Source organism: Falco naumanni, chromosome 7, assembly GCF_017639655.2.
Source record: "Falco naumanni isolate bFalNau1 chromosome 7, bFalNau1.pat, whole genome shotgun sequence".
Taxonomy (NCBI): Eukaryota; Metazoa; Chordata; class Aves; order Falconiformes; family Falconidae; genus Falco; species Falco naumanni.
Genome location: NC_054060.1, coordinates 69,944,992 through 69,967,860, shown reverse-complemented (window position 1 = coordinate 69,967,860; position 22,869 = coordinate 69,944,992). Strand labels below are relative to the sequence as shown.

The window sequence follows — 22,869 nt, the reverse complement described above, 5'->3', positions numbered from 1 at the left end:
ATGTTAATGCTTTTGTATTATCAAGAAAGTTGTGTAGGCTTCAGTTACAGTAAGGACTATTTTCGTAGCGTCCTAGAATTGTTTAGGTTGGAAAAGACCTGTAGGACCATCGAGCCCATCCATTACCCCAGCCATGCCCAGCCCAGCCCTAACCCGTGTCCCCAAGCGCCGCAGCTGTGTGGTTTCTGAACACCTCCAGGGATGGCGAGGCCACCGCGTCCCTGGGCAGCCTGTCAGTGCCTGACCACCCTGTCCATGAAGGAATTGTTCCCGGTACCCCACCTGAACCTCCCCTGGGGCAGCTGGAGGCCGTGTCCCCTTGTCCTGTCGCTTGTTCCCTGGGAGCAGAGACCGACCCCCCCTGCCCACAGCCCCTGTCAGGCAGCTGCAGGGAGTGACCAGGCCCCCCCGAGCTCCTTTTCTCTGATAAAACCTTTAATTACGTTGCTTGTTTAGGAGATGACTAGAGCTACTGCCTTGTGTGGAAATATTGCACGCTTGCTGTAAATTTGGCTTTAAGGATCCAGAAATTACTCAAGTCTTTTTCAACAGATACAGGAGTTCTACCATTTTGTACTCAAATGTAGAACTCAAAACATTCTACCAAGTTTGGAGCCATTGGCAGTGCGAACAGTGGACGTGGAGGCAAAATACTCTGAAAGGAGTTCTGTGTGTAACTGTGGATAGTTAAAGCATCTTTTGTATTTAATGTAGTTATGTCATTTTTTTTGTAATTTCATGGCCTGATTTTCAGATTTTCTAAGCATCTGCAGCTCCTGTAAGATTCAGAAGGAATTGGATGTGGCTCGTACTTTGTAACAATGAGGCCTATCATGTTTTTCTCTTAAACCTTTTTAAAAAAGATGAAGACCTTTGTAGTTGAGCTTTTCCATTCTGTGTTCCAGTTTTTATTTTTATGTGTTTTGGAAAAAACCCACATTTTTTCTCCTGAGCTGTGTGGAACAGGTTCAGTTTCTTGCAATTGAAACACCTTTTTGAAGGGTTTCTTCCAGCAGATTCTAAAAAAGCCTCTCAAGTTTGTTTCTTAATATATTAGCCTTCATAATAAAATGGAATTTGGAAAAAAACACCCTCCATTTCCGTGGCCTCTGAAGAAGGAACTGTGGATGCTAATTCTTCTGTGAAAAGAAAAGAATGAGAATATAAAGGCTTTTATACTTACTTCAATAGGTGTGACAAGTGCTGGTGCCATGTTGGCATGGGAACAAAGAAGTTTAGTTCACACCTGTGCATATCTACGCTCCAGTGTTGCATTAAAGAAATACTTTGTTTAGGTTCTAATCATATAGAATGATCCCTATGTTTTCAGTTTTCTGTTTGTTTGGGTTTTTTTATAAATATCCTTAAATGAAGACAGCATTTTTGTTTCTTGAGTAATGCATGTGACATTTAGATCCCTTGGGGTGTTACAGACCATTTCTGTGGGGAGAGTTAGATCACAGACACGGGACTGAACAGATCCAGTTTGATCTGTTTTTTACATAAAGGTCCTGAAGATGAAAATTTGGAACATGAACAAAGTGTGGAAGCATGCTGTACTCTCAGCAAAAATCACTCTGAACAGAAAGGTTTTCAGGCGATGAGGCATCAGCAAGTCTATTATCAAAAACAAAACTCGCAGTGCTGTGGGCAGGCTGCATGGGCCGCACACAAGCAGATGGAAAATTCTGATTCACAAGCAGGCATTTCAGGAACCGTGTGGGAACTCATGCTGCTACGCTTGGGGAATTTTCAGGTGTTGATGTTTCTGCTGGTCACATGTCTGACCTTCCCTTTGCTGTACTCGGGGGCTCACCATCTCCCATGGTGTGCTTCCAAGTTGCTGGGGCTTTGGATGGCTTCGTTGTGTTTTGGGTATGAACTGCTCAAATTGTATACTGTCCAAGAGATTCACCACCTGTGGCGTTGCTTTATTCCTCTCCTCTTGTCTTTTTGATAAATCTTTGGCAAGGAGAAGGAAGGTTTAACAAGAGAAAGCATACATAAATCTGTAAGAGGCTATCTTCCTAACTGCGGAGGCTGCCGTACCTCAGACATGTAAGAATCATGTAAGACTTTTATCTTGTGGCTGAAGCTTTTAGTGGATGTAGCTGGAAATGCAGATGTCTTCCCACGGTGTTCAGTGAATGAGCGTGGCAGGCGTTGGCTCTCAATAAGTTCTACGCTTCCTTTCTGGCAGGTTGGAGTGGCGGTGCGTCCGTGGTGAGGAACAGCAGAGCCCTTTTCCATCAGCTGGAGCGGCAGTGCAGCATCGTTCATTATGTCTACCAGAACATGCTGGGAGGCTCCATTCGGGCACAGCTCAGGCAGGTGAGGAGTTTCTCCTTCGTGACCTGTTGGCTATCTCAGCTCCCCACATAGAAACATCTTCACCGCAAACAGGGAAACTTCACAGGGGCTTAAAGTTGCTCCCATACACGGTCTGTGACTCCAAGCCTTGTGTTTCTTAATCCTGTCAGAGGCAAGAGCAGAGATGGCTTTCCCTTTCCGTTGACCTGGCCCTGTCACTCCACATTTTACCCTCTGTTAATTCTGTGCTTCCTTGAGTCAAACTGGCCCACTCTACCAGCTGAGTTATTGCACAGTGCTACTTTTGCACACTGATCCAACTGTTTTGTCTTACTATTTTTGTATCGTACCTGCTTTGCTAATCATGTCAGGTTTAGTGTTGATTTTTCCTATTCACAGACATACTCCATCAAGTCCGTAATGTTTTCCTGTTTTTCAGAGCCATGCTCCTTCTTTCGTTTGAAAATTAACTTTTTCTGTAACATCCATAGGTGAGAAGCACCTGGGCTGGCTTTATGTTCCGGATGATTTATCTGTTTTAAGTATGCAAATGATAAAGAAATCACCGAGCTCATCCAAGCAGTGCCTGTTCCTCACCTGAAAAACAATACAGTCATGTCATGGTTCAAGTGTTCTGTTCACTCCTTCCGCTGTAGAGTTGAGCTGCAGGCACTTTGGGTGGAGAACCATGATAGTATATCTCTGGGTGATACGTAATGTTTTGGGATGCTCAGTAAAGACATAGTCATAAGTGCTTTTACTGGTGTGGAGGCATGTTCTTCTCCTTTGTGAATTATCCTGCCTTCTCAGCTCAGCCCACGAGGCTTAGCTCCCCCGTACATCATTTAAAGTGCGCTCTCTCTCAGGTCTCTGTTGCTTTCTGACTGCTGCAGCTGATGTGGTCACAGGCTGTCTCCCTTGGGGACAGCGTATCCTCTTCATTCTACAGAGAGACTTAGCATTTTGTGTGAATGTACTAATGCTGATGGCAGTTAGAAGGTGTTAGCGCTCCTCATTCAGAGAATCCTGGGGATCCCTGCAAAAGTCATAATTCTCTTTATCTTTTCAACAGTGTCTGCAGCTGCCCTTTCTGCGCTCTCTTGCCTCATACCGCCTCTTTCGAACGGCAAGTCCCTTTGACAGGAGAGTGACATGCCTGGAATGGCATCCGACGCACCCCAGTACTGTAGCTGTTGGCTCCAAAGGTGGAGACATCATCCTTTGGGACTACGAAGTACTTACTAAAACCTGCTTCATCAAAGGGGTAAGCCTCTGGGAGGGAGGTGGAAATGGCTGGGAGGGGAAATGGGAGTACCACCAAATACTGCAGATCAAACCAGAGGTCTGCTGTGGGAAGCACATAAGGGTCTGGGGCTGCAGAGCAGCCGGCTGCGGGGCAGCGCTGAGATGCAACAGCACGTTTGTTCCCAAGTCCCAGACTGTTCTAGTGCTGGGGAGAACTGAGGCATGTTAAGTTCATGATGAAGCAGTACTTGGTGTGTGCTCAGGGGAAAAATAACACAGCAACTGGGAAAACAGTTATCTTAAAGGGATGCCAGGAACAAGTAGGCAGAGAGGGCCTGTTTGGTTTACGTCTTGATCTTCCTCTGCTCACCTTTTATTCTGTGTCAGGTGAGGAAACATCTTTGAGTGGGGAGAAACCAAGTCCCTTTATCTAAGTGAGAAACTAAGGTAGAGTGAGTGGTTTATATAGCTGGCGTGCCCCCTTGTTGCTGTATTCAGCCATTCCCATTCTGACAGGGGCTCAAAGCCTGTAACTTTTATTCCCTTTCTAAATTAACATAGTTACGCACTGGGAGGAGGTCTAGCCTCCAGAAATTCCAGAGTCCTCTTCTTCTTTTCGTAAATAGTGTGGTGCCAGCCAGCCAGGGAACATGTTGCCTGGGGACTGGAGGAGCTGCAGTTTTGTCCTGCAGGAGGGCAGCTGTCTAGACAGCCATGGCATGGTTGTCTTTGCCGCCTTAAAGGGCTGTGGTGTGTTTCGCTGTCGCTGTTAAGGACATAGCTGTGAATGCAGACTTACAGAACACACTTTTCTCCTTCCCTGTCACTCAGTGGATTTTTCTTTTGTTCATCCCCTTCCTTGTAGATGGGAGCTGGAGGGGCCATCACAGGAATGAAGTTTAACCCTTTTAACCCTAGTCAGCTGTACACTTCGTCAGTTGCCGGCACTACCACCCTGCAGGATTTTAATGGCAATACTGTCCGGGTCTTCACCAGCACCGAGAACTGGGAGTAAGAAATAACAGCAATGCTTTGGGCCTCTGTGTCCTGCTGGCAGGGGCGCTACAGAGAGGGAGAGAGAGAGAGAGATGTTTGTCTCTGATCTGTGGGAGCTGGGCTTCCTCTTCTCCACATATATGTCCTTTATCCTCTGAATTCCAGGGAGGCTCACTCTCCCTTTTTAATTTTCCCTGAAAAGGGGTGGTGGGTAGGAGAGAGCTTTTCTTCATGAAGGGGAGGGACTGTGATGCTGCTTACATCCTGCTGTACGTGGGAGAGTGTGGGGGTACCAGCGGATTTCCTCGGCTGTCCATTCTAAACCTCCCATAGCTTTGTGCCCTGGGGACCTTCTAACTTCCTCACCTGTTAGCAGTGCTGCTCATTGTCAGATGGTTTTTACAGGACAATTTGTAGTCCCCTCAGTGCTTCGCCACAAATACCGCTGACTTCAAGCAGTGTGTGTCATAAGGGTCACCCCAATTCGTCCCACCTAACTTATGGTACTTATCTAAAAGATCAAAATTAAAGAGTCTGGGCTCCTTCCGTAATGAGTGGAAAGAGGAGATGAATTGCTAGAGGCAACTTTGTTTGCCTGTGCTTAGAATCACCCTCTCAGACTGTTGCTTTTTCTGTGGATTCGTGAGGAACCCTGAGCTCTTCAATTAGTTACTTCAGTGCAGTGCTTTAAAGGTAAGTAAGGGAATTTGGGTTAGTCTCCTCTTTACCTGATTCTTTCTGGATGGCAGCTTTGATGGTTGGTTTCCAAATTGGCTGTTCCAGCCGCAGCCTTGTAATAGAGCAGAAGGTGAACCCAAGCAGTGCTGGGGTGACTGGCCAGGTGAGCGATGGGGGGAGAGGCTGGGTCTGGGGACATGAGGATCTCGTATCCTAGCGGGATGCCTGTCACGGCAATGAAGCCTGGATTTTAACGGGCAGGCCACCCTCTTCCTGCTGTGAGGACAGGCAGGCGTTTTTTAATCTTCATTGGCTTCTTGAAATCTGGTATTTACAGTGAGACTTTATTCAGTAATACCTGCTGCGAGCAGCAGATGGAGCGCACTTGAGTATCAAAGAGTTTGGGGACTCACAGCTCTCATCCTTCTTTTCCATCTTTGTGTAGGGTTTCCACATTTCCTCGCTAGACAGACTGGGAGAAAAAAACATAACATCAATATAACCTAACACTGAACATAAGGTTCCTGTGCCATTGGGTTACTAGTAGGATTTCTCCTTGCACCACTCTCATCCTGCCTGCTGGTACCTTGAGAAAGACCAGATACAGCACTGGAAGCAGCCTGTAAGGAACTGGTGAATGAAGTCTCTGTGAGAAAAGCTTAGTGCAGGGCTTTCATGGGATTTTGTGTGGTTTCTGCGTGGAACGGTGCTGGTTTTGCTTGTGATCTCCTGGTTTGAGCCAGGTGGTTTGCTGCAGATTAGTCCTACCCCCCTAGCAGGAGCAGCAGTGCTGCAAATGAGGTTTGCAGCCCGTAGTGGGGTTGAATTTACAGGCTCAGAACGTATGTGCTCAGCTTGGAAACAGATTAGGAAAAAAGAGTTGTTATGTACGCGCCCTGTCAGAAAGCAGAGCATTGCACGTAGGGAAACCGGCAGCATGTTCCCAGAGATGGGTGTTGTATTAATCTCTAACCTCGATGCCTCTTGGCTTTGTGTGTATTCCAGAAAGGGCCAGGAGATTCTCTCGGAGACATCAAGTTCAGCCCTTATGAGGCAATGAAGCTCTATGTGGCATCAGGGGATGGCACCCTAAGCCTGCAGGACCTTGAGGGCAGAGCGGTGCAGGTGATCTCCCGTGCCCCGGACTGTGGCCATGAGTACCACAATGTTTGGTGAGGAGGGAGCACCGCAAGGGTGATTCTCCTGTTTGCTGGTGTTAATGCTGTGCTGCTGCTTGTGCTCTCTAACACCTTCATCTCTGCCAGCGATAGGGGACTCGTGGTATGAATTGATCCCGTGAGGGAGCTTGGGGACAGGCTCCTGGTCCTGACCTTAGTGCTGCAGGGTGGGTGACAAGCTAGGCAGCCGCAGGGTGCGTGGGCTTTCACAGTAGCTGGGCGTGCTGCCTGCATCTTCTGGTGGTGCTTTCTGGTGACACCATCGCTTAAAGTCCAGATACTGACATTTTTTCACTTCATAAAGTGTGAGGTGAGAAGAGCAGGATAACTTCCTCCTCCTCATCGTCGTCAGTGTTCCGTTTTGTCTTCAGCAGCTCAGGTGACCCAGGAAAGCCACAAAACATTTTTGCACAATCCGAGTTTCAGGTTATCGAGTTTACCCTGCTGCCTGTCTGGAGGCTTCAAGCTCAACACGCTTTGAATTCTAGAATAATTTATCATTGCAAGTGATGCTTTCCCAACAAGTTCCCAAAAGACCCTGGCTTTACTCTTGCTGCCCTTCCCCTCCCGGCAGAGCTGGGGTTAAGCCATAGGTCTTTATCAGATAAGTCTCTATTCAGTTTTGTTTCCTGGGGCATAAAGTTAAGACAGTTTGATGTGCAAGTTTCCAGTCTAAAGCTTTTGTCTTTTTTTTACTGCTGCTTCAGTGTTTTGTGGAAAATGTCATTTTAAAGCTGTTTCAGTACATTTGTCGATGTCACGAGGGCATTCTGATCTTTCCCAAGGTGCGTCCAGTGCAGGCACCAAGTGGCTCTTTAGCCTCTATTATGTTCCACTGTCCCAGTGTGTCACACTCCTCCTAACGAGCACTTCACAGACAACTAGAAAGTTACTTGGTATTCAGTCACCGACAGAAAGCGTTGCTGATAAGCCATCCCCCTTCCTGATACTGAGGCCCACACCATCAGGCAGGAGATCGCAGGGACCATCTGATGCAGTCTCCCATGTCAGGGAGGAGAGGGGACCCAGAGCTCGGCCGCTTTCGGAAGGCGGCCCTGATTTTGTGCCTTTCCTTCTAGCTGCTGGTACTGCAGTGTCGATGTCTCCGCAAGCTGCCGTGCGGTGGTGACGGGTGATAACGTGGGGAACGTGGTCCTTCTCAGCACTTCTGGTGAAGAGGTTTGTATGGCTCCATGCAGCGTCTCCTCTACGGGAATCTTTGTGACTCGTGTGCTTTCCTCTACTGGAGAGAGAAAGTACCCTGCAGCTCAGCAGACGGGTGCAGCCATTGTCTAGGTGGTGAGAAGTCCTCTACTTCTGTTTGTCACACTGTTGAGCGTAATGGTAAAAATCCCCAAACGGGGGCTGTTGTGTGTGACCCCTTCCTTAAGAGTAATTGCTCCTGACCAGAGTAATTACAGGGTAACCTGAAGACGTGAGCACCCTCTGCCACCAGCCTTCACAATTCCAGAAATTTAGTGCGCTGGTGGGAATCCTTTGGGAGATACTGCTTTGATGTATATACCCTTCCATGACCTTGGAGTAGGTACGCAGCAGTAATGAGCAGTGTTGGGACAGAACTTGCACTGCTGCCGTGAGACACGAGAGGGCAGGCAGAGACACAGGCAGAGACACGAGAGGGCAGGCAGAGACACAGGCAGAGACACGAGAGGGCAGGCAGAGACACAGGCAGAGACACGAGAGGGCAGGCAGAGACACAGGCAGAGACACGAGAGGGCAGGCAGAGACACGAGAGGGCAGGCAGAGACACGAGAGGGCAGGCAGAGACACGAGAGGGCAGGCAGAGGCAGATGCCGAGGCCGGCTGTGCCTCCGGGTCTGGCCTAGTGCAGAAACCCGTGGGAGCACAGCTGGAGTGCGCCCCGCTCTGTGGAGCCTGCTGCACCCTCACACCAGAATGACCATTTCTCCTGCCTATAAGTCTGCCCCCCAGGGAGCTGCGGCCAGAGGCAGCTGCGTAAGTGAGTGAGCAGAGTCAGAAGTGCCCCCAATGATGGGTGCTTAGTCAAGGTCAGTTGCTTCCTTTCTGTTTTTTTCTTCTAAAAGAATGTGACGGTCTCTTCTGCACTTGGGAGATAGCCATTATTGTAGGAAGGATGCGCCAGCATCACCTTTCTGATTAGAAATAATTTTCCAGCTTTGGATATAAATTCTGAGTTGGTATCTATTTGTTGTCCTTAACTGAAATATTTCTCCTGCCCTCACGTTTCTTCACTGATGTATTTCCAGAAGCCAATTGTATCTCCTCTCACCTATTCTACTAAGATAAACAAAGCAAGCTCTTTTTTTGTCCTCTCCCACAAAGCAGGCCCTTCCTTTTTACTCTTGGCAGTGCATTTTCTGTACCTGTTCCATTCTGTTTTAATCTTTCTGCACATGGAAGACTGGCACTGCATGAAGTATCCCAGATGTGGTCTTTCTTTGTACAGTGGCACTAATTCTTCTGTGAACCAGGGACTGTGTTTTCCTTTCTCATAGCTGTAATAAATTGGTGGATCAAAGTTCTCCTAGAATTAAATAGTTAGTTCCCAAGGTCATTCTTCTCCTTTTTTGTTTCCAGTGGATAAACTCTTGGTGCATTTTAGGAGTTTTGTTACTCTGTAAATGTGAGACCTCTTTACTCTGCACTAGTAGATCATTATTCCATTTCTTTACTCCAGATCTTGATTATTTTTTTCTGTTTGATTTTCCATTTCCTCTGCTGCAGATTTGGAAGCTGAAATTGCACAAGAAGAAAGTGACTCATGTGGAGTTTAACTCCCGATGTGAGTGGTTGTTGGCCACAGCGTCTGTGGATCAGACAGTCAAAATTTGGGACCTCAGAAACATGAAAAACAAAATGGATTTTCTTCATGTGCTTCCTCATGACAAACCTGTCAATGCAGGTGAGTTAAGGATTTAATTGCATGGATTTGTGCGGAGTCCGCTCAGCTCAGCTCTTGCCACTGTGGCAATGCGAGCTTCTGCTCAGACGAAGCTGCGCGGTAGATGGTGTTAAGGCAAGGAAGGCACTGAGAACGTGTGGCCTGAGGAGGGAGGTGGATGGGGCAGCTGCGGCACAGTCGTGGCCTTGTCTTGAGAGGTGAGCGTGGAACCATCAGTGGTGGCTGAGATTAGAAACCTGAATTTATTGGGGCAGTTCCTTTGACAAAAGCAGAGCATGGGACTCAGACCTCTGTCTCTTGGGTACAGTTTTAGGAGTTAGTAGAAGTCCAAACTGCAGGTGTCTGTCTCCAAATTTTCCACTCACTTTCTATTTCAACGACCAAGTTCCTTTCTTTGCAACATCTCGTTCTGTGATTCTAAAATGAGAATAATGATTCTTCTTACATAACCCAGCACCATAGGTTTCAGCTTACTGTTCGCAAGACCTTTGAGTTTGTTTGAGACAGGGAAAGTCTTGTCTGTTGGGACACGTGGCCATATTCACATCTCTGTGAAAGAAATAGCCATGGGTTTCCAATCGGGGAAATGTGACTTCTATGTTTCTTGCCAGTCGCAGCATTGTGATCTGTTGTTTGCCTCACTGTCCCCCTCTCCCAGCTTACTTCAGCCCAACAGATGGTGCCAAGCTCCTGAGCACAGACCAGCACAGTGAAATCAGGGTTTACTCATCTTCAGACTGGACCAAGCCACAGCACCTGATCCCACATCCCCACCGGCAGTTTCAGCACCTCACACCTATTAAGGTGAGTTAGCCAGCGCAGTCTGAGAGGAGTATCCCGCTGGGTGCTTGCAGCTGGCTGTACATCAGAAACGGTCCCGTTTCTGGTCAGGGTATTACATCAGTGGGTAGATGGTCACACTACTGCAACTCGCAGCGGGGTGCTGTTCTGAGGATACTCGCGTTCCTCAAGCCGTGGGTGGGATGTACAAACTGTTGCTCATACTGCCGGTAGTCTGGTGTGTGTCAGTGTGAGCTCTGGCCCTAACTCACCATCACTCTGCTCTTACGACTAGGCTACGTGGCATCCTCGCTATGACCTCATTGTAGCAGGTCGCTACCCAGACCCTAAGTTCCCAGGGTACACGGTGAACGAGCTACGAACCGTTGATGTATTCGATGGAAACACTGGGGAGATGGTTTGTCAGCTCCATGATCCAAATGCTTCTGGTATCATCTCGGTGAGTTGAGCGCTGCAGCTGAAAGGGCCCCGTGTACTGAACCGCAGCCACAGGGCACAGGCTGGGGGCTGGAGCAATAGGAGCGTCCGCGTTACGTGTGACACTCCGGCTCTCGTGGGGTATGGCTGCTGGGAAAGCGGCTAGCTCGAGCAGGCCGGTCCGTGGTCATCCGCGGGTTTTCTGTGGTAGTCTTTCGGGAGCGTTGGGTTTTCCAGGCAGTTTGTTGCTGTTATATAAGCCGTGGTTGCTCTTATGACTCTGTTACATAAGGAGTGATGCTCTTACGGACTGATTGTGTTTCCATTTCCAGCTCAATAAATTTAACCCTATGGGAGACACGCTGGCTTCTGGCATGGGTAAGTAAGGACAAGCTAGGGCACTGAGCACAGCTGTGTTCCAGTCCCAGAGAAGGGCAAGCTTGTTTCTGCAGCCTAAAGCAAGTTGTTAGTGAGGGTTTCCCAAATCCTGCTTGCTGGTAGCCCTCTGTATTTCCTACATCTGTAAAGGAGAGCAAGACCACCTTTTCAGTCTTCCACCGTTGCAGTTAGAAAAGTTTGCTCGGCATCTCCTGTGAAACATCCCCGAGAGCACCCAGCCCAGAGGAGCGAGGCCTCCGCTCTCCACATGCGGAGAACAGCGGGGGGTGGGGTGGGGGTGGAAGCCTTCTCCCGCTAGGCTGTACCCTCTCCCTTCAGTTAATTTATCTCATTTCCTAGGCTGCAGAGCCAAGATTACTCAGTTTTCGCAGGCTATAGAGGATTAAGGGAGATTGCTCTAGATAAAAGTCGTAGACCTGTCACAGATGAATTACTTGATTATGTTTCTTAATTAGGTCAAATTTCCATGGCTGCAATAATTATCTTTGCATCCTCTGTACCTTGGAAGTATCTTAGAGCAGACAAAGTCTTGTGAATTTCTGGCATTTAAGTGACAGCCTAAGGTATTTGATGTAGCGTTTCTGATGCACAGTGTTTAATTTTTCCTCTTAGGCTTTAATATTCTGATCTGGAGCCGGAAGGAGATGGTGGCCAAGAAGCAAGAACATCTTTTGAAAGCCATGACAGAACAGGGGATTGGAAGCTGGAGTTGGTCCAGACGTGGAGGGCAGAGGCAAGCAAACCCTGGGACAAGCAAACTCAAAGCTAACTTACTGTCTTGGGAGCTGGAGGAGACGAGAACAAAAAGCAGTAATTCTAAATCACAGGGAAGGAAGCGAAAAGGGAAGGATCTAGAGAACTGATTTAGCTTTTTTATCCTTTCTGGATCACAGGGTACAAATTCGGTGTTGGCGATGGGCAGTGTAAGCCGTGCAGGGCATTAGACTTCTTTGTCCTTCCTCCCTGGATCTGATATTGCTTCCCTGATTCTCTTTGCTTTCCCTTCTAGCGAGTTGTGTCAGTACTCAGTTCTTCCTCCAAGTGGAGTTACCACCCATTTTCTGAGGCACTAGGAAAACTTCAAAGATATTCGCAGACCGTGCTGAAGTTACTGCTTCCAGCCTGCCACATCTGCTTGTCACCACTTGTCAGAGGTTGCCGTCTCCTGTAGCTGGCTGCAGAGCAGCTCGCGACAGGGTCCCCAGCCCGTTCTAGTCACACTGAGCTGAGAAACGCTTTGCTGACAGGGTTAATGTCCTGGAAAGGCTGAATGTCACAGGGGCGATGGGTAGCTTGGGTAGCCTAGGGAACACCAGCCTCTCCCATATGCAAGCTTCTTGGAAAACATGTGTCTGTCAGGACCGCAGGCTTGGCCTGTTAACTAGACCACAAAGAACATGATGCTGTTGGAGCTCTTTACCTGCTGCACAGGGTGCCAGGGCAGCGTGGAGCTGGGAACCTGCCTCTAGTTTCTGTTTTCAGAGCTCTAGGCTTTTTCTTGTCACTGGTCAGGTAATTTTTTTCACCCATGCCTGCGAGCTTCAGAATGTTGGCTAAAAGTGTTGTAAAAAGCAGCGATGAGGAATTCCTTCCGAACACCCCTGCTCAGAGCCAAATCTCAAGACTGCTGTTAAACTAAAAAGTTTTGCTTTTTCTAGTTTGTTTACAAGGCTGCCTGGGGCCTTGCTGCTGTCCCAGAGGTTGGTGGATAGGACAGGCTCCAGGCCTGCTCAGATTTTCCATGTTCACTTTTATAGTTTCGCAGTATTGATATTAATAAAGTTTTGTACTAAACTAAATCCTTTGATATACAGAGTGGCTGCTTTGAGCATTCTGCTGCACTGCTTTTGGGTGTGGGGAGAAGTTGTAGAGCTTTCTGCAGGAGGGCTGAGACCCACAGCACCGGTGGCAATACCAGTTGTAGTACTGTCTGCAACGGACCCTTCCAAGCTGGCGGGTTGCATTTTAAGCTGTATCTGCACATGGCTGCTACAGTCAGAACCAGCTTCTATCAATTCTCCCCCCGCTGTAAGTGGGATTGTACAGGAGGGAATCAGTGAGGAGATGCACTGCAGTAAGCTCTGCCTGTTTTCCAGCACTGGGGATGCTGGTGCGAGCCCTGTGAACTCTTGGAGAAGAAGAGGAGTAGCGTTCAGTGTGAATTTTATTTTAATAATGAAATGTATTGGAACAATTACAGAAGGTCATTCACAGTCAAAACGTCTAAATCATCATAGAAACCTTTTCCCTGTGTGTGCAAAATCTGCTACCTTTAAAAATTACAGGTCTGGTCCTCTTAAATGCACTATTACCTCTTTCTTGTGCCTGTTCTCACAGGCAGTGGCTTTTTCCTTATGACTGTCTTGCTGTGCAGGAGACTGAGATTGTATCTCCAGAGGACAAAAAGGTGAGGAAGATGCTGAGACCAGCAAGCTGCTTCTGCTGATTTTAGAGTTCCCATGCTGGGAGATGCCGATTATGGTGTAGGGAAAAGTCCCCACGGTACTCCATAGGGGAAGAAAAGGAAACGTCTGTAACCTAAGGACTGGCTTCTGCCGCCAAGAGGGGAAGGGAACTGCACAGAAAAGGAAGCAAAAGTGGGAAGTGAATGTGCAGCATCACCATGTGAAGAGCCTGTGCTTCTGGTGCCTGCTGCAGTCTACTTTTCTGCCAAAAGCTGCAAGGCAGGTGGTGAGCACTTGGCATCAAGTTCCCCGCAGCAGCTGCAGCGTGCACAGAGGGGCCAGCCTGGAGAAAGGATCACGCTTTGGACAAAAAGCCAAAGCGTGGCAAATAATGGGATCCACAGTCACCTGCAGACTCTAACCCTTAATGGTTTTTTGTTTGTCGTCTGTCCAGTAGGGAAGATGGGAAGAAAAACTACAGAACCTGGCATTTGATCTAGTCTTAGGTAAAGAGCTCTGCTACATCTCTTTAATTACAGCATAAAAACCTTCTGCTAGTAAAGCATCTTCCTTGGGCTCACAGCTGAACTGTGGGCGGCCTGCAGCACTGGACAGTCCCTGTAATAGGTACTGGAGGTTCAGAGGCGGGGAAGTCAAATCCAAAGGCTGAATCTTTACAGATAGGGCCAAGGTTTCTTATCTACGGGGACTCCTTTCTAGAGCCAACATTACACAAGAAATTGGGTGCAGGTTTGCTATGATCCCAGGAATTAATCTCTCTGATGAAGCTCTTTGAGCTTCTTTGGATCATATGTAACCTACGCTGAGCTGAGTCCTAGAAACTACTGCCAGGTTTTGAATCTTGTCCTGATTCCAGGCCAGTCCTCTCTTGAACCACAGTGTAAGGAGGGGGGGGGGAAAAAGACCAGTTGCCAGCAGCAACTACTTGGCAGTGACCTCAAGAAACCCTTTCCATTGTCTGCCACCATCTGCAGCAGTTCCCTCTGCATGGACAGCAGGTGAGTCTCGGTGCATCGTTGGTGAGCTGCACGCTCTGCTCCAAGCCCAGCCTTCCTACCATCACCAACCCAATGGCTTGACAGAAAAGCACTCGAAGCGCGCTGACACTGAAGAGACGCACCTCCTGACTGCAGTGGATGTGGCAGCTGAGGGGGGCACGTGCCCCTCTGCCGCAGTCATGGTGAGTGGTAACATTCACAATCACTTGAAAGGAGGAAAACTTGACCAGCTCCAACTGGCCACGTTGGGAATCCCAGACTAGGTAGGCTGTACGGGGACTGGGGGCACCACGCAGTGTACTGGCTTCAGAATTACGGTGTCATTTCCATCAGAGGAGCTCAGGTCTCTGTCTCTGGGATGTCACCTTTAGAAAACATTCAAAAATCAAGTCCAGCTTCATTCTGGGAAGCAATGGCCAAAGGAGAAGTACGCTCAGTAACTGAAGGTGCCCAGTGATCCTCCGGGGTGAGGCTGCTCCCTCCTACTTGTCTGGGAAGGAGTTGCAGCAACTTTCAGGCCTGCTCTTCTCCCTCGTTGGAAACGTGCCGGTAACCGGGGGGCTGAGACTGTATGCGAAAGAGTATAGTCAAGAGGAGGATTATAAGGAGAAGGAGAATGGATCCACACACAGCCAGACCCACAAACAGTTCTGCAAGGAAGAAAACAAGTGGTCAACAGGGTATCGACCAAGCTTTCCCCGTCTGCCGTGCTCTGCTCCAGCCTGGGCTCACCTGTGTCGTGCATGCTGCCTGCCACCTGGCATTCCTGCTCCCAGTCCTGGGGAACAACAGGATCGGTGAGTTCCAAGAACCTTTGCAGTGGGCATTTATGCTGGCAGCCAGGGATTGTCAGTGGGAAAGGTTCTTTCCCACTCTCATTCCGGAAAAACATCTCCACAGAGAAGTTACTGAAAAAAAAAACACAGCTAGATGTTTGTTTGGTTTTTTCTCCAGCTGAAGTCATCCCTTCCCAAAAACTTAGTGCGCACACCCTTTCCTTTATTTTGGTGGTAGTTTTCCTCCTAAGAGTCTGCCACTAGGAGCAAGATTGCATCCCCCTAGGGTGGAGCCTAGCCTAGGTGTCTAACCCTTGAGGTGGAATCACAGCAGATGTCTTTACTGCAGCCCTCACCCATCATCCTCTTGGTACAGCTCAAATAAATGACATGAGGCGTATGGTGCTTGAATCTTGTTGTAGACATCTAGAGCCATCTGCAGTGCCACAAGTGTGGTGTCATGCTGAGAAAGAGGGAAAAAAACCAAATCAGTCACCCTTAGGGATGTGGCAGGGCAGCTCAGACCGTAACAGACAGGGCTGTGCCGAGGGGATGTCACCTCTGTGACTCCCATCTGGAGGAAGGGAGAGGAACTGTACAGCTAGCGCGGTGATCTGTGAGGGTGCCAGAGAAGGGGAGGAAGTGAAACACAGCCATATATATCCTGCATTGTTCTTTAAGAATTGATATGTAGGGAGGAACGTGGGAGAGACGCTGGACTTTCCAGTCAGGAGGCTGCCAGGAAGGAGGGGATGACTCCGCATCTACACTGCTGAACCATCACATCCATAAGCACCCCCACATCCACCAAATAAATACAAAGTCTGCCAGCCTCATTGACAAGCCTCAGCTAACGGGAACAAAGTGCAGGGTGGGAATTTTCCTCAGGGGCCCCAGAGGAATGATGCCAGAAACTGCACATCCCACCCAGCCAGAGGCAAAGATGCATGTCTTGATCCTGCATGGGCTGTAGAGAAGGCAGAAAGGGGAAGAACTATCACCAAGCCCCTGTGAAGAGGAGATGGGTAAAAGGTAGCCCCCAAGCTCTGACTTACCGCTGAATACACAAGTAGTTTCAGGTTCTGGTGGGCAGAAACATTTGCTGCTTTTGTTAGGTTTTTCCTTATGTGACCCAGCAGGACCCCTGAGGAAAGGGAACAGCTGGTAAGAGGCAAAAACTAAACAGCAGCAGGAAGCTCCCTCCCCGGTGCACTCACCGCCTTGCAGACGAGCTTTTTCTACCCGACTGTGGATCCCAAACAGAAATTCAAAACCGAAGTCTTTAAGTTGCCTCAATTGAGTCATGACATCTGGTGTCGCCCATACAGGCAAATCCATTTTGTGTGCTTGCTAGAAAGAGAAACAGAATACTCATCTGCAGGTAGCACGGATCGCAGGTTCATCAGAGAATGGGAGTCCTACCCATACTGCTACTCATTTCTTATGTTAGTTTAAGTATGTCCCTTTCCTATTTATGCTTCTGTCCTCACGCTGCAGTGCTGCATACAAAGAATATATGATGCGGGGTGTAATGTTGTTTCAGAAACTACTTAATATGAAGCATAAAGGTTAAAATCTAGGAGCTACATTTCTGTGAAAGCACAACTGGAGTGCAGGGCTATGTCGTAACACCAGTAACAGTAATCTTAGGGTGTTTACATGAGGCTGATTCTGCCCTGCAGATGGCATGCAGTGGAAAAAAAAAAAAAAAAAGAAAAAAAAGGTAAGTGAGAAAGCACCAACTCAAGGTTGCTGGTATACCTGCAGCATGGTTTCCCCAGAGGCTCTGAGGGCCACTGAAGGATATTGGAGAAAGTCAGCAAGCGCTCTGCTGATGTAACACTGGGATGCACCACTGGCAAAGCCCCAGTACTCAAACCCAGAATACATAGAACTGGGAACCAAGAGAAGAATTTGCTTTGCAGCCAACCCATTACAAGAAAAGACTAGTTGCACTGATAGAAAAAACAGCAGTTGTGGTTCCCTGGCATTACTCGGGGCAATTTTCTAGGCCACATCCCACTAAACTGCCAGGAGATGAGGCTGAATATCCTTAAGGGCCCATTCTGTGTGAGTGGTTTGGAGAAACTCCCACCAGCAACTTAAGACATTGAGTTAGTTTTTTATTAATTTAAAAAGAGAACAGCTAGTAAGTTCAGCTGTTTCTTGGACTTTTTTTATCTTCTCCATCCAGATGGTAGAATGAATCTAGTGGCTCGGGTGAGAAACACAATCCTTCTCTTCAGGACACCGTTTGTATGGGTTAGAAAAAAAGGGGGAAGCCCAAAGCAGCTGAAGAGTCTGATCAGCCTAATGGTACAGTTTTGAAGTAAAACTCCCCTTCCTCAGAACATTCTGCTTCCATTTGGGGGCAGCAAGCTATTCTCCAAGTTCTCTGGGATTACAGTGATTTGTCAGCTGGCCTTCCAGGCCCAATTTGCAAGCTCATCAAGCAACTCTTGAAAATGAAGAAGATTTGAAGTTCTTGATCTCTCTGACCAAAAGATTTTTTGTTGCTGACAGAAGTTGCTTCACTGTGATTGTTACAAGATGGGAGATCAGGTTTGTGATACAAAGGGCAAATTTACATAGTGTAATGCAGCTCTGGACTGGAATATTCTCAGCTTGCAGCAACTCAAGCTGCTATTTCACATAGCAACGTGCAATTCCATGCAGATTTATCTTTTCTGTCCCCAAAGCAGTCCCTACCCTTACATACCATTGCCAGTAAGCTAAGCAGTCTTGCGCCTCCATAGAATTAGCATGAGACAGCATCAAACACCTGGGCTTACTGCTTCTTCCACAATTAGCTAGTGTGACAGGAAAGATCTCTCCAGTTTCCTTCATTGTGCTGTTTAGTTATATACAAATAAACCTGTGTGCAACAACTGTAAGTCTCCTGGATACACGACCTTTGCTCTAGCGTTATCGCAGCAGAACTAGCTTGATTTGGGATTTTGTTTTAGCCTTCAGGAGATGTGCTTTCAACAGAACTCCACGTGCATATAGAGTTTGGTGCCCCACCCCAGGCAGTAGAAGGGTGACACCAGTCTCTACAGTCTTTCTCTGGCAAAGGACTTTATAATAGGTCAAAAACCAGATGGGGTGAACCCTACTTAACCTAGAAGACCACTCTTTTCTTTTAGACATGGCACTAACAGAAGCACAGAAAGAAAAGCAATTGATCTAAAAGCAAGAGACAGGTAGAGACAGAACCAGGATGAGTCCTAATTTATGCTCCCAACTTAAATCATAAAGTTAACATTTCTTCGGCTTCCAGAGATCTTGTTTCTACCTAACTGAACTCAGACCTGTTCACAGAGACTAAAGGTTTCGGATTGCAGTCATTTTCTAGTGACTTTCCAAAGTATTTATTATTCAGGTGGGACTTTTTCTGGCTCTGGCACGATATATATCTAAGCTACAAAGTGGGAGGTTATAGGTTGCAAAAGCAGGTAACCCCGGGCACATGTCTCTAGTGAGTAGAAACTTATTATTCTTAAATTAGAACATTACTTCTAACCATTGGGTGGGAATAGTGAAAAGTTGTTTTATGGGATTTTGCAAAATAATTCTCTACCAAATCCAGTGAGTCCTAAAGACCTAATTCGCATGGCTGTATGATGATGGCCAAACTTACTTCACAGAACAGCGTGTCATACACACTCCAAACAGACTCCAGAGAGACATCCCGGATCCCAGTCTCATTTGCCACCATCTGCAGGAATTGCTGTAGGTATGAGAAAAGAGAAAGGCCTTCAATTTTCTGATCTCATACCGTATCTCATGTGCAGGCATTCCTGCCCTTTTCTCAGAGCTCTGATTATACAGAGGTGATAATACTTTAACTACAAGCCTAAGACCACCTTATCTCATGCAAACAGTCACTTACCCAATTCTCTTTGGTCTTATTTATGTATTCTGCTGAGTGCCGTGTTTCATTCTGTAGCTGTTCATACCGCGGACAGGGGGTCAAAGGAAACTTCAGTAGCTGGGCAGAGACAACAAGAGCAGCTAGGTCACTGAGAAGACTGAAGTACAGAATTTGCAGTCAACACACGCATCTGTAGTGAAACCCTGACTAGCAGGATGCATCTATAAACAGCCTCAAGTACCGCCTTCTAACATACTCCAGATCGTGTGTGGTCCACGGAGGTGTCGCGGCTAACATGGTGAGTGAACACGGCCCCTGAATTCTTGCCTTGTTCTCAGAACAACCTCTACAAGGTAGGTCCCAGAAGAAGTGCAAGACAATGTGAATCAAGACCAAAGCAAAGACTTTTGGAGAAGTCAGCAGAATACACCACTTGAGTAGTCAGTACATATCCCTGAGACTAACTTACCCTTTCAGCTGACTCGGGCACCGTGTGCACAGGGATAGGCTGCCAGGAGATGTTAGGGTTGAAGATCTGTTGTCCCTCTGGGGGATACAGGCCTGCCAGATTGGCCTCCGCACTCATCAGCGTCCGATCATAGTCTGTGCTGCGGATGAAGATCTGCCAGGAGAGGGACAGCACACCGTTAGTAACGCTGCTATAAGTGGTGATGCTTGGATGCAGGACGATACACTCACTGAGGAACATTGCCAAGCGCCCTGCAGCTGCTCACGGACAACGGGATAGCCGGAGTTGAAGTGACTGAACCTGTAGATATCGGCCTCGGCAAAACTGTAAGGACGGTCACAAAGACAATTTGGTGCATGATACTGGAGCGGTCTGTTCTGCACCAGTGGGATAGCCAGATGCACTGGGCAGAGGTTACGGAGAGAAAGGAGACTGAATATGGGGAAGAGTCACAGAAGAGCAAGACAGAGATGCACCTAACGATGGGCACAGATAGGAAATGTGCTATATTTACAGAGCAGGACTGGGGAAAATTACTGCATTCAGTTCTCGGTTCTAGGAACGACCTGCTGTGCTCGTGAGAAAAAGTGGCTTCTCCAGGCCTCGGTTTTTCCATCTAAGAAATGAAGACAAGAGTGATCTAACCAACAGGAGAGGAAGAAAAGGGGGAGCTGGGGTTTGTTTGATCATTGTGGGCTCTTGGGATTAATGGGCCAAGGCTTATCATTCTGGAGCTCAGAGAGAGATAGATCTGAGCCAGAAAACAAGAGAAATTAGAAAAATAGATGAGTTCAGAAGGTCAAAATAGCAAAATTTTGGTATCTGTGTACTGAAAACAGTTAGGGGGAGACTGGAGAGAAACCAGTGAAAAAAACAAGAGGAACACATAGGGAATCATGAAAGAATGTCCTAGGAAACAGCATGTTGAATCTGAAACAGGAATAAAAAGCCAGAAGACTGAAATACAATGTCAAGATTGTTTTTGTTTTTTTTTTTTTTTTTAATGTTAACTGAGTAGAGAGAAACATAAGAAAAAATACATATGCTCACGCTGTATGGCATCTCCCATGTGAAGCGTATCTCAAAACCTGGCAGTCATGAGGGGGGGCAAAAAAAAAGTCTTTTCTCTGACAATTTCTACCCACTTTTACCTCTTAAATGTGGCTTGAAAACAACTGACCCTGTACTCACTGGACAGGATTGCTTTCATCCTCTGTAAACTCTGAAGAAATAGAAAGGAAGTATTTTAAAAGATAAGGATCTAATTCTAGAAGCGTTGTAAAAACCAATTAAGCCCTAAGTGTACATGCTTTCTTCAGCACCTTTTGCCAGGGCTCCAGCTTGTCGCTGAGTCAGGTGACAGATGGTTACATGGTGTCACCCAGAGGCAACATTTCTTATAAGGGAGGTTGCTCAACTTGAGCAGGGGTTTGGGCTTGGTTAGCAGAACAGCCTTTGTTTGCATATGCTTTGGTTTGTTTTTCCCTTCCCAAGGAAGAGAAAGAAAACAGTTTCAGCTGGCAAAAGCATTACAAGAGCGAAGTATGTTTGGAAAGGAACTACTGAGGAAGGTTAAAGGATCTGTGTTTGAGCTGACACTGGAAATTTTGTTGACGAAGCAAATGTCAAAGAAGGGATGTAATCTGAACTATGACAAGCTGGGTGTTTACTGGGGAGCCCAAAAAGGGGGGAAATAGAGACAAAATTGTAAGGGGATTCTCAGTTTCCCCTATCTGATCAATCACCCAAAGTGAGCTCAGATAAAGTAACTGAACCGATGCAGAGCCAGTTGTGAGACAAGGGGTCTTGACTGCCCGCTGTCCATCTGAACCATGTGCGTGCCTCTCTTCACAGCACTTGCTCACGTTCTGGTTGACTCACACCTCTTTGATCGACCAGCAGGGGTATTTGGGGAGATTTTCCTTACTTTCTTTGATCTTTCAAATTTCCCCCTGTGCTTAGCACATGGTTCCACAAGAGCTCTGTAAATTTTAAATAAAAGAAACATGCCAGTTTCACAAGGTCTATTATAAAGTGTAGCAACATCCAAGAGACAGAAAGGAAAACTAATAGCTTTGGGGGACTGAAGCTGTTGAGACTTTACAGGTGGAAACAAGCGAGAGGCTCACTTCTGGTTGGGCAGTACTGCGTATATGGACAGAATCCCATGGGATTGTACCTGATGTGCACTGGGGAGGGCTGGGCAAACGCAGGTTGCATTCTTGTCAGCTGATATCACACAAAAAAAAAATCTCACAATCTCGAGTAAGAAACAAGTATCAGGAACAACACAGCAGCCCTGGTTTGCTCCCTTGGCTTGAGCAGGCGGCTGCCAGTCTCACAGCGGTGCTGTTGCGGCGCGGCTGCTGCCCGCCCCCCATCCCCCCCGACAGCCGGGGCCGCCCTGAGGCGCTGCCGCTCCGTTCCCCCGGCCCCGGCCCGGCTCCCCACCGAGCCCGCGCCCGGCCTCTCTTCTCCAGCTCGGCAGCCTGCGGTGGGAACGGGCCGGGAAACAAAAAACACTTCAGAGACGAAGCGCGGCGCCGGCGTTTCCCCTCCGAAAGAAGCCGCCCGCGGCGCTGCCCGCCCGGGCCCTCGGGCGGCACGGAGCGCCCTTCCCCGCCGACACTGACCTCCAGCCGCCGGTACGTGCTGCTGAGGAAGCCGCGGTAACGCCGCCGCAGGGCCTGGCCCAGCTCCCACTGCTGCCGCATCCCCACCTGCAACGGCACGGCACGTTACCGGCGGCCCCGGCCCCGGCCGGCCCCCGCCCGCCGCGGCCCCCGCCGCACCTGCGTGAGCTGCCCGAAGCCCTGGGGCCAGGCGGCCTCCTGGAAGGGGTCCCGCGGGTAGGCCTTGATGGGCGAGCGGTCTCCGTGCCGGTACACCTGCGGGCGGCACCGCGTCACACCGGGCCCACGGCCCGGCCCGGCCCGGCCGCCGCCCGCCGCCCCCCTTCCCCCTCACCAGCGTAACGAAGCGGAGGCTACGGGGCCGGGCAGGCGGCGGCTGGAGGCAGAGCGCCAGCAGGAGCAGGACGGCGCCTCCCCAGCCGCACCCCGCCGCAGAGGCCGCCATGACACCTCCCCTCCCGGCCCCACGGAGGAGCGGAACGGAACGAAGCGGCCGGGGGCGCGCACGGATACAGTTCACCACAGCACAGCGGAAGCGCCGCGGCTCAGGGCGAGGGAGGCCGCCTCACAGCTTCCCGCGAGCAGTGCGCCTGCGCGGCCGGGCCCGGGCGGCGGGGGCCGGTGAGGGCTGGGGCGGGGCGGCCCCGGGGGCTTCACGGCATGCTGTCCCCGCCGCCGGGCCGGGCGCCCCTCGGCCAGCCCGGCAGGCGCGGGGCGGCCCCGCAGAGCTCGGCGGGGCCGGGCGGGGAAGGGGCGGGGCCCAC

At 48.8% G+C, this 22,869-nt stretch overlaps 3 protein-coding genes across 8 annotated transcripts in view; 2 read left to right on the top strand and 1 right to left on the bottom strand.

Moving 5' to 3' along the window:
- DDB2 (damage specific DNA binding protein 2) overlaps positions 1-14,249 on the top strand; it is a 50,691-nt gene extending 36,442 nt beyond the window's left edge. For 4 of the 5 annotated variants that reach the window (XM_040599688.1, XM_040599687.1, XM_040599686.1 and 1 more), the window contains 9 exons: positions 2,201-2,331; positions 3,383-3,574; positions 6,235-6,401; positions 7,487-7,586; positions 9,135-9,312; positions 9,971-10,116; positions 10,388-10,552; positions 10,863-10,908; positions 11,542-14,249. In XM_040599688.1, the coding sequence (XP_040455622.1) occupies positions 2,201-2,331; positions 3,383-3,574; positions 6,235-6,401; positions 7,487-7,586; positions 9,135-9,312; positions 9,971-10,116; positions 10,388-10,552; positions 10,863-10,908; positions 11,542-11,792 (1,376 nt within the window). In that variant the 3' untranslated portion in view covers positions 11,793-14,249. Of the gene's footprint in view, positions 1-2,200; positions 2,332-3,382; positions 3,575-4,420; positions 4,567-6,234; positions 6,402-7,486; positions 7,587-9,134; positions 9,313-9,970; positions 10,117-10,387; positions 10,553-10,862; positions 10,909-11,541 lie in introns of all 5 variants that reach the window. The other variant, XM_040599685.1, reaches the window with a different exon arrangement.
- On the bottom strand, positions 13,076-22,655 carry ACP2 (acid phosphatase 2, lysosomal). Of its 2 annotated transcripts, none has more exons than XM_040599699.1 (11): positions 22,440-22,655; positions 22,265-22,360; positions 22,106-22,192; positions 19,473-19,625; positions 19,022-19,120; positions 18,770-18,859; positions 16,347-16,479; positions 16,185-16,273; positions 15,486-15,592; positions 15,086-15,261; positions 13,076-15,003 (listed from the first exon to the last, which is right to left on the bottom strand). In XM_040599699.1, the coding sequence occupies exons 1-11, from the start codon at positions 22,548-22,550 to the stop codon at positions 14,867-14,869; spliced, it is 1,278 nt and encodes a 425-aa protein (XP_040455633.1). In that variant the 5' UTR covers positions 22,551-22,655; the 3' UTR covers positions 13,076-14,866. The 2 variants fall into 2 exon arrangements, with proteins under 2 accessions (XP_040455633.1, XP_040455634.1); XM_040599700.1 differs by having other exon boundaries at positions 13,076-14,920.
- NR1H3 (nuclear receptor subfamily 1 group H member 3) overlaps positions 22,642-22,869 on the top strand; it is a 31,201-nt gene continuing 30,973 nt past the window's right edge. Inside the window, exon 1 of the mRNA XM_040599706.1 lies at positions 22,642-22,726. The gene's annotated coding sequence lies outside the window, so the exon portion shown is untranslated. The remainder of the gene's footprint in view (positions 22,727-22,869) is intronic.